The 11,223-nt window shown below is 37.8% G+C and overlaps 1 protein-coding gene across 1 annotated transcript; it reads right to left on the reverse strand.

Annotated features, from left to right (window-relative positions):
* Positions 1–887: 887 nt before the first annotated feature.
* Positions 888–2,032, reverse strand: LOC102532310 (calmodulin-like). Its single transcript, XM_031680402.2, has one exon. It carries the CDS (start codon positions 1,962–1,964, stop codon positions 1,515–1,517), a length of 450 nt encoding a protein of 149 aa, XP_031536262.2. The 5' UTR covers positions 1,965–2,032; the 3' UTR covers positions 888–1,514.
* Between the last annotated feature and the right edge of the window lie 9,191 nt (positions 2,033–11,223).

An 11,223-nucleotide genomic window follows, 5' to 3' on the forward strand; every position in this document is an offset into this window, starting at 1 on the left:
TCCAAACCTCAGGGATTGTCAGCGCTTGGGATGCTCAGTGTTTTAGAACGTAGCCATCCTCTTAGGTGTGTGGTGGGATCTCAGTGCAGTTTTAACTTGCATTTCTTTAATGACGAGGGCTGTGCTGTGTATTGTTTCATTTGCTTCTTTGCCACAGCAGTGCATCTTTTTTGGCCTATTCAAATCTTTTGCCCATTTTTTTTTAATGAGTTGTTCACTTTTTATTGAGTTTTGGGAGGTTGTATATTCTGGATATAAATTCTTCATCATATGCATGATTTTAAGAATTTTCTCTTTCTCATTAGTTGTCAGCAATTGGATCGGTACGTGAATTGTAACTTTGTCTTCTGGTTTCTTGCACTTGGGATTCATTGAGATTGTTGATCTGTGGATTCATAGATTTCATCAATTTTGGAATTTTTTTAGATTTTACTTCTTTAAATATTTTATTCTGTCCCTGTTCTCTTTCTTTGAGCACTCTGATTATATGTATATTAGTCACTTGAATTTTTTCCATATTTCACTGATTGTTTATTTTTTAAAATTCTCCTTTATCTCTGTTTTATCTTAATAGTGTCTATTCCCAAGGCTTTATGCTTACTAATTTTTACATCTGCAAAGTTGAATTTTCATGAATCCCATCCAGTGTACTATTCATGTCGAACATTTTAGTTTGCATTTCTTTTTTTTTTTAATTATTTTTGGGGGGTGGTAATTAGGTTTATTTATTTATTTTATTATTTTTTTTTTAAATGGAGGTACTGGGGATTGAACCCAGGATCTCATGCATGCTAAGCATGCACTCTACCACAGGTCTATCCCCCGCCCCCTGCATTTCTAGAAATGCAATTTTTGTCTTTTTTTATATCTTCCATGGCTAGACTTAATTTTTTTTTAAATTGTAATTTTTTTTATTGAAAAACAAATATACAACTTGGAATGGATTTGAAGCAAATTGTGCCATAAGCAGATTTTCAATAAGTGGCTAAAACAAAATTTAAAAAGCAAGTAACAATAAAAGAAAATGTTCCTGGTACAGGACCAGCAGTACAAAAAAATAGTGTACGAGTACCTGGATAAAACACCCGTTTTGCAATAGTGCAACTTTTAAGTACATATTGTTGACTGTCCGTAGTCCACGCAGAGTTACAACTCCACACTTCAACAACAACATGCTGACAGTTCCTAAAGAAAACTACTTGGAAAAAAAAGGCATAACCCAGATGTTCCCTCATTTGACCAACTCCATCTAAGTTTAGATGTGCAGAAGGGCTTAGATATATCCAGAGTAAGCCACATGCAACATGTTACTTGATCAATTTTCTAAAATAAGGTTTCAGGACAATGACAGTAAGATAAGGGAAGAAAACATGGAGGAATGAAGTCCTAATTACTATACATGCATATTTTTTTTGACAGTAGGGGAAAACCTTTTATAGATAAGTTACAAACAAAGAAAAGGCAAATAAACAATTTTGTACAAGAAATTTAACACATTCTGTACAACGTCTTCTTCACTTTGCTGTCATCATTTGTACAAACTCTTCATAGTTTACTTGACCATCACCATCAATATCTGCTTCCCTGATCATTTCATCAACCTCTTCATCTATTAACTTTTCTCCAAGGTTTGTCATCACATGGCGAAGCTCTGCTGCACTAAAATAGCCATTGCCATCCTTATCAAACACACGGAATGCTTCTCTAATTTCTTCTTCACTGTCTGTGTCTTTCGTTTTTCTTGCCATCATTGTCAGAAATTCCAGGAAGTCAATTGTGCCATTACCATCAGCATCTACTTCATTTATCATGTCTTGTAACTCTGCTTCTGTGGGATTCTGCCCAAGCGACCTCATTACAGTTCCCAATTCCTTTGTTGTTATAGTTCCATCACCATCCTTGTCAAATAGTGAAGAGGCTTCTTTGAATTCTGCAATCTGCTCTTCAGTCAGCTGGTCAGCCATGCTGCAAGCGCTACCGGTCTCTGGGACGTGAAAACACAACCACTCAGCTCGCTTGCTCCACTCGGACTAATTCTAGACTTAATTTTTGAACACATAAAATAGGATTTGACAACTATTTTAACGTTTTTATTTGCTAATTCTAACACCTCTGTCTGCTCTGGCTTGCCATTTATTGCTTTTCCCTCTCATTATGAGTCATGTTTTTCTGCTACTTGTTTGATCGTTTTGTATTGAATCCCAGACATCATGAACTTCATTTTGCTAGATGCTGGATATTTTCATATTGTCATAAATATTCTTGAGCTTGTTTGGGGTCACAGTTAATTTACTTGGATACTGTTTGATCTTGCTTTTAAGATTTGTCAGACAAGACTGGAGATGTGTTTAAGACCAGTTATTTCCGTGAGTGATGAAGACACTTCACTGAGCGCCACCTGATGTTCTGTGAATCGGGATTTTCCATCTGGCTGGTGGGGAGGGAGGCTATTTTCCGCCCCGTGTCACTGCCATGCACTGTCTCCTTTAATCCATTCAGGTAGTTCCTTCTCTGGCCTTGGGTTTCCTCACCCCCATCCACTCATCAGCACTCTGTTAAAGAGAAGAAGGAAGCAGCTCAGATCTCTGCACAGATCTGTGTGCTGCCGTGTCCCCTGAAGCATTCTGGGGAGGTCAACTCTAGGCAGCTTTTTGTCCTCAAACTCTCAGCTCTCTCCCTGCAACTCAGGGTGTTGGCCAGGCTCTGCTTGGGTTCTGTCTCCATATTTAATGGCCTGGAAACCTTCTCAACACAGAAATCTAGGGAAATCATTGGGTACACATTTCTCCCAATCTTTTGGGGATTACTCTCCTATATTCCTCTATGCCAGTGTCTTGATAACTCTGATTCCATATATTTTGTTCATTTTTTTTCAGGTTCAGTGACATTCTGTTCCCAGTTACTTCATCTTAGTTGGAAATGGCTATCCCTAAAGTGTATTCATTCTGATCCTAAATGGCAACCCGTTAAGTCTCAACATTCTTAAGTAATAAATAATCAACTAGAACATGTGTGCAATCATGGAGTCTCAGCTATTCCTCTGTGAAATAACCCACACAAAAGAAAAACAAGACGGCTTTAACCTGACTGTTGTTGTTTAATGGGTATTGCTTTCAGTAAATAAATATTTTGCACTTTATATTTTTAACAATTGCTTTTTTAGATGAATATTTTATGCTATTCTTGGGTAGTAATATTTGTTAAATTGCCATGTGTTAATCTCGTTTTTCACTGCCAAATTAAAGCCATTTTCAATAGACTATAGAGATAAACCTAGAAATTGTTTATTCTACATTTATTTCTTTTTTAAATCCGGATATTTCCAAGTAAACTTCACTTTAGAAGACTATACAGGTAAAAACATAATAAAAACAATAGGATTGTTTTATAATAAAGAAAACATAATTTTTGTGTAGATAAAACACAGCCACTTATGGAACTTCAGATCAAATGCTTAGACTTTACCTACAGGTTAAATCACTTTAACTGCTTTGCCTGAGCTGATTGCTTGGTTGTTTCAAAGTCCCCGGCAATTCAGTTAAATTGGCTGGACCGTTACGTAGTATGAAACTGACAGGTTGTTTCACTGAACTGGCTCATGGAGTCAATCAAAAATAGTTGAACTTGTATGCGGAGCCATGGACAATCGGAATAGTCTCCTGTTGGGTGCCATGGGTTTTGAAGAGCACTAGAAAACACTTGTGAATCATTTCTTTTCCTCCTAATATTTTTTCAAAGGATTTTGAGCATTCAACAATATTAAAGTCCCTGGGAGCTGAGGTGTCTTTGTTACTGGAGGAAATACAGTCATGATTGCGAATAGTCCATGCCATGCATTTTTGTGTAATAGTGCTGGGTGAGGAAATCTTGGCTAGAATTTAGAATAACCCCCTGCCGGCATCATAAACAGAATACTCATATTAACTAAATTAAACATACAGTAGTAAAGAGGGGAGGGTATAGCTCATGGGTAGAGTGCATGCTTAGCATGCATGAGGTCCTGGGTTCAATCCCCACGACCTCCGTCAAAATAAACAAATAAACCTAATTACCTTCCCTCCGCAAAAAACACAAAAAGAAAAAAACATACACTAGTAAGAAACTGGTCTAGTATTTACCAAATGACCGCTGCAAAGCTGAAGTAGAAACCTCGAATGATACTCAATAAATAGATCAGTACATTTATGCTGGATTTACAAAGTATATCTTGGCATTCCTTGTTATGAAATGCCAGTTAAGCGTTACAGTATCAACAGACCTGCTTCAGACTTCTTCCTGATAGCCAGAATTGAGGTTTTTGCTTAGCATGCTACTTTGTGGATTAAGAGACTTCAATAAAGACTAACTTGGAAGAGCAGCAGTTTTGTTGAAATCCTGCCGTTTAGAGTGGCATTGACAGCTGCACCTTCTGTGTCCCAGTGTCCCCCTAACTCTGCGTGTTTTTGTTGAGAAAGAAACAATACAGACGGAACTAAGTATTAGAATGGAAATAATATGGTCTAAGACGGGGGCTGGGGTAAAGGTAAGAAGAAATTACAATCTAAATGCCGTGTTTCTCAGACTCAACACAATCTAAGTCAGAAAATACTTGAACGGCCGGCTGTTACATCCCCTAATCGTACAGATACTCTAGGAAGTGAAGTGACTTCCCGCAGAGACAAGATAAAAGCCGATCCAGGCAGGTCTGTTGTTAGCTCTCAGTCTGACTAACCCGGTAGATCACCAAATTGGCTGCCACTGAGATCACCGTCCCTCTGCCGCTCAGCAGGGTTCCAAAGGGGAGAGACACTCGCTGTGGCATCAGCACTGCCTCCTCCACTCCCTGCATGACACTCTGTCCTTTTCCAGGGGACTTTGCTGGGACAACTCCACTGCCCGTCACCACTGTAGAGCCAGTGCTTCAGGGAAATGCAGAGTGACTTGTGCTCATCAAAAACAAACTATATTCAATACCTTGTAATAGCCTATGATGAAACAGAATATGAAAAGGAATACAGATGTGTGTGTATAAATGAATCACGATGCTGTACACCAGACATTAACACAACACTGTAAACCGACTATACTTCAAAAAAAAAAGTCCTGGAGTTCTTAGCTGGGGAGGGCAGCTTAGGGGAGCGGTTAAGAGCACAGGCTGTGGTGTGAGTCACACTGATTGTTGCGTGAGCTCTTCACTTCTCCGAGCCTTCCTTACCTTATCTGAAAAAAAAAAAGAAGTAATAATTGTTTCGGTCTCATAATATTAAGTAAAGACTTTACACGTGTAAATTGCTTGACGCGTCACCTGTTAAAAAAAAATATTCTGTGGGGGATGTAACTCAGCGATGGAGCACATGCTTAGCCCAAGGTCCTGGCTTCAAGCCTCAGTACTTCCAGTAAATAAATAAACAAACCTAATTACCCCCCAAAATTAAGTAAAAAAAGAAAAGTATTATCCATTATTACTATGTAATCAAATAGGATTACCCAACCCTAATGTTTCTTTTCCTGGAAAAGCACTGTGATTTGGTAGCTTTTTCTCTTTCTCAAGATTCACAATAGGAAAAAAAAGGGATATTTTTATAGCTTACAAATTTGGTGAGGCCACCATGTTTTCATGCGTCAAATGCAATGCATTTAAAGCACATCACATCAGAATCAATACCGTATTGTTACCCCAAGGTCTGTATCAGATTTATCTGGGGCCACAGGCTCCTCCAAGAATCATGGGCTTAAAAACACAGCAGCAGTGGCATTCCACTGCCAGTGTACTGGTGATGGCAGCGACGCGTAGGAATCTGGAGTTAGTGAGATGGCTTTCTCCACCTCTTCACCCCTCTCTATGTACACCATGTTGTTTGTTTCTTTGTTTGTTTTTTCAAGCAAGCCAGATTCAAAGGACTCGGAGCCACGTACTCAGCTGATAACAGCTCCTGAAAGCTCAATGTAGCAGTTAAATCAGGAAACGTGAGGTGGTGACAGAGAAAAGTCTGTTAATCACTGAATCAGTGAATGTCAAGTGTCTCTGCTTCCTGTACTGGAACCAGAGAAATGTATGCTGGAATAATATATAAATAAATTATTTTTCTTTCATGCATTTTGAAAGATCTTTTGATGAATGAATTATTAAGTTACTGAATGAAGGTAAGGAAGATGGAACAAATTTATTCTTCTCTGTAAGATTTGTTTGGACATGCTGCAGAATGAATGGCTCTCAGGCTTCAGAAAAGTATGTTCTTCCCGCACGGTGTGCCTCTCTTTTGCTGCAATGCCACATGTGACACAAAAACACAATTCGCCTTTCAGTTGGGGTTTGCATTTTTCTGATCTTCTAACAACTGTGTGTCACGTATCTCAATGCATAACCACCCACTCACAACAAGATTACACATTAGACTCTGTGCTATCTACTTTTATGAAAGATTCCTGAAAACTAAAAGGAATAAATTAACTCTGCTAGATCTGTGATAAAATTTCTTTCTCTATCTGATGGTTAATAATATTTCCATGATTGTACAGTTAACACCCATCAAGGACAGGACCACTACATCATCCTAAAAGGAGGACACTGAAAGTTACATAAGTTACATTTAATTCTTGGAGCTGTATAGCTCTATTTGCTCTTGGCTAAATACTATGGTAGTATCTAAGAGCAAGCTGCAAAATACCTATTAAAGTAAATATTTTTGAGTGTAATGTAAACAGAAACCAAAATGCAAAATCAAGTATCACATTTTTATTTAAATTTCTCAGATCTTAATATCTCATGCCTGTTTTTCTCTGAGGTGTGTTTTAGTGTTAACACTCCTGTGTCCATTTTTGTATTCCATATATGAACGAAATCACGCAGTAATTGTCTTTTTCCATCTGACTTATTTCACTTAGCATAATACCCTCAAGGTCCATCCATGTTGTGATACAAAGATTTCATCTTTATACATACATATATATATATATATAATCTTTATCCATTCATTTCATAATGGGCATTTAGGTTACTTCCGTATCTTGGCGATTGTAGATACTGGGTTGATGAACATGGGGGTGCAGATCTCTTTTCAGATTAGTGTTTTCATATTCTTTGGATAAATGTCCAGGCGTGGGATAGCTGGATCACAGGGTAGTTCTACTCTAGGAATAAATATTAAGGAGGTGAAAGACTGGTACACTGAATATTATAAGGCATTGATAAAGGACATTGAAGAAGACACAAAGAAATGGAAAGGTACTCTACGCCTGTGGATTGAAAGAATTAACATTGTCAAACATCCATGTTACCTAAAGCGATACAGCAATTCAGTGAAACCCCTATCCAAACCCCAAAGACATTTTTCACATAAACAGAGCAAAAAATTTCAAAATGTATATGGAACCACAGAAGATCGTGAATAGCCAATGCAACTTTGAGAAAAAAGAACGAAGCTAAAAGAAAAAGAATAAAGCTGCAGTTATCACACCTTGTGATTTTCAATTATAAAGCCATATTTATCAAAACAACATATTGACAGAAAAAACATATACATAAACCAATGGAAGAGAATAGACAGCCCAGAAATAAACCCTTCCATGCATATATGGCTAATTTTTGAGAAAGGGGTCAAGACTGTACAATGGGAAAAGGATATCCTCCCCAATAAATGGTGTTGGGAAAACGAGACAGCCACATGCAAAAGAAGGACACTGGACCCCATCCTACACTGTCGGAGCCAGCCGACAATCGATCAGGTCCAGAAAACCTGTGCTGCAGGACTGAGAAAGAAAGACAAGACTAAAAGGTGGGGTTGAGAGGGTCTCACTCTAGCCCGCAAGACGCTAGGTCAAGAGTGGACGACGAGTTTATTTCTTGCAGTTAATTTATATGATTTTAACCCATTAGCTCATACATTCCTGCATGTAGGCAAAGGTATTGTTTTAAGGCACATTAACAACGTGTACTAAAATCATTAACTTGTATATTGTTACAGACATCATTATTGTTTACAGTTCTTGTAAAACTAAGATTAAGAGTTCCTGGAACCAAGATGATAAACTAAGGCATTGTTCCTCTAAGCTAACATCGTGACTCGTGTACTATTATCTCAGGTGATTGTTCTTCAGGCTAAGATCACTAACTTGCATGCCGATTGTATCTCTCCTTCCAAAGGTCCTTAGTGACTTGATAGCTCAGGATGTTCCTTCAGGCCTTAATGCATCTGGCACATTCCTCAAAGGGGTGGCGGGACAGAGATTGTCCTTGAGAGATCAACCTCAGAGCCTGACGCCCTGCACTGTGGGAGTTTAGGCCCAACCTCTGTGCTCGGCAGTCCTCAGGTCATGAGTGGCCCCCCGCACTACACCATGCACAAAAATCCAACTCAAAATAGATCAAGGAGTTGAACATAAGACCTGAGGCAGTAAAACTCATAGAAGAAAACACACGGGATAATTTTCTTGCTGTTTGTCTTGGCGATGACTTTTTGCATCTGACATCAAAAGCAAAGATGACAAAAGCAAAAATAAACAAATGGGATTATATCAAACTAAAAAGTATCTGCACCTCAAAGTAAACCACAAAATGAAAAGACAACCTAGTAAGAGGAAATATTTGCAAACCACATACCTGATAAGGTGTTAATATCCGAAATACATAAGAAACCCATATGATTCAATAGCCAAAAAACAGACAAGCTGATTTAAAAATGGGCAAAGTCTAGAACTGTGCCACTAAAGAAAGGAAATCCTATCTAAGAAGGTGCATTTCTGTGCTGGAGCTGTGTCATAACCATCCTTGGGCCCTCTGCTGGAAAAGTAGAATCAAGTCCCAAATAATGCCTTTGTAATTCTATCCTCTAGTATTACAGATGTAGGACAGTACAGTATCATACCTCTGTGAATGTAAAATATCTTGCACCTGCTTTGTGATGTGTAGTAGTGACCGTGCTACTCATCATAATAATGATGTTATTCTAGAATGTTTTCTTTCCAGATGATGACTGACAAGCTAATAAAAAAAAATGGTGCCAGATACCACAACAGTAACAGAATTTTGCTATTTAATGGGGTTTTGTTTATTACCTTTTTTTTTTAATGGAGTGTGCTAGATGTCTCTATAATTTTGTTCAGATGCCTGCAGAACTGGAAAGGCTGTTGCTGCTTTTGGTGCATAACATACTGCTACTGGTCTTTTCATGTAAATAAAATAAATCTAAAAAAAAAAGAAAAAAAAAGGACCTGAGTAGAAATATTTCCAAAGAAGACACATAGATGAACAGCAGGTATATGAAATTATCAGGGAATAATCACTAATTATCAGGGAAAAGCAAATGAAAACCATGGTGAGATATTACTTCACATCTGCTGAGTTACCTAATCCAAAAGACAGGAGATAACAAATGCTGGCAAGGATGTGGAGAAAAGGGAATGTTTGTGCTGTTGGTGGGAACATAAACTGATACAGCCACAATGAAAAACAGTGTGGAAGTTCCCCCAAAAATCAAAAATAGAACTAGCATATGATCCAGCTATCCCACTTCTAGGTATATATTCAAAGGAAGCAAAATCATTATCTGGAAGAGACATTCGCACCCCTCTGTTCATTGCAGCATTACTCACAGCAGTCACTACATGGAAACAACCTAAGTGTCCATCAACAGATGAATGGATATACAATAGAATATTATTCAGCCTTAAAAAAATAGGAAATCCTGCTATTTGTGAAAACATGGATGAAGCTTGAGGGTATTCTGCTAAGTGAAATAAGCCAGACAGAGAAAGACAAATATTGTATCACTTACATGTGAAATCTGAAAAAGCTGAGCCCATAGAAATAGAGTGGAAAGTAGTTGCCGAGCCTGAAGGGTGGGGAAAACAGGGAGAGGTTAACAAAAGGGAGCAATCTTTCAGGGATAAGTCAAATAAGGTTTGGTGGTATAATGCATAACGTGGTGACTATAGCGATAACATTATATTGTATAATTGAAATTTGCTAAGAGAGTAGAACTTTAATGTTCTTACCCCCTCCTCAAAAGAAAAGAGAAAAGAAAAGAAAAGAAAAGAAAAAGGTAAATATGTGAGATCATGGTTGTGTTATTAACTCGATGCAGGGAACCCTTTCAGTTGTACACATGTATCGAATCATCATAGACACATTAAATATCTAACCATTTTATGTGTAAATTATACCTTAATAGAGCTGAAAAAATTTTAATGAAGAAATAAACTTAGCTATAATGTGTCATGGGAGGACAGAGAGAAGAGTGATTCTTGGCGAAAATAGGAAAACAGGATAATAGGAAAATGTATTAAAGATTGGGTAACATAAAGGTCAGTCGTAAAGGATGAGCATGAGTTTGAACGGCAGAAGGGAAGAACTCATCAGTAGAAAGGAAGATGAGCATAATTGCAGAGGCATTGATGTGCACCAGTGTTAGCAGAATGCAAAGCGAGTCCATGTGATTGGAATTTCGAATGAACAAAAGCATGGAAGGTCGTGGAGGCCAGCTGGCTTCAAACCAGCCTGGGGCTACAGAAGGAACTTCTCCAAAGGTGCACTGGCATGAGTGATCCTTTTGTTAATCCATTTCTAGATACTTAACTCCTAAACATACCCCTTTCTAAAACACTCTGTGAATGTTTCTGTTTTCTAGAAGTCATGTCCAATTTTCTTTCTCATCTTCCTTTTATGATAGACCTTGTCCCATGTTACAAACAGAGGCATATCTCTTATACAACTGGAATTTTGCTATGGCTCTCTGCCCTGGGGTACAAACCCACTGATCAGTAAAGAGACTATATATATATATATATATATATATATATATATATATATATATATATATAGCGTGTGTGTATGTGTGTATGTGTGTGTGTGTGTGTGTGTAATTAAAAATGCTATATTCTTGTCAATGCTGAGATGTTCAGAATTTTGGGTGAGGTAAGATTACTTAATTTTTATTTAATGACCTCATCTTATCCACCTCTGGACAATCATGAAAGAAGGCATTGCTCCAGTGACTGTGTCTCATGAGAGCAAAGCAAAGACTTTATTATAAGAAATACTGAATCTTGTGATGCTTTATTTTTTCCGAGTGACAAACTGGTAGCAAGACTGGTCTACCTATCTATCTGTGCACCCATCCTCCCATCTACCACTTATCTCTCATGTAACTATCTTAGAATTCAGAAAGGAGAGGATTGTCATAAAAATATGAATTTATATGTTTAATTGAATTGAAAAAAAAAAAAGACAGGATTCTTTACAGAAAG

This window comes from Vicugna pacos, chromosome 9 (assembly GCF_048564905.1).
Source record: "Vicugna pacos chromosome 9, VicPac4, whole genome shotgun sequence".
Classification (NCBI taxonomy): Eukaryota; Metazoa; Chordata; class Mammalia; order Artiodactyla; family Camelidae; genus Vicugna; species Vicugna pacos.

Excerpts from the sequence above, each read along its gene's own strand:
- LOC102532310 (XM_031680402.2), bottom strand. The coding sequence starts at position 1,964 with ATGGCTGACCAGCTGACTGAAGAGCAGATTGCAGAATTCAAAGAAGCC.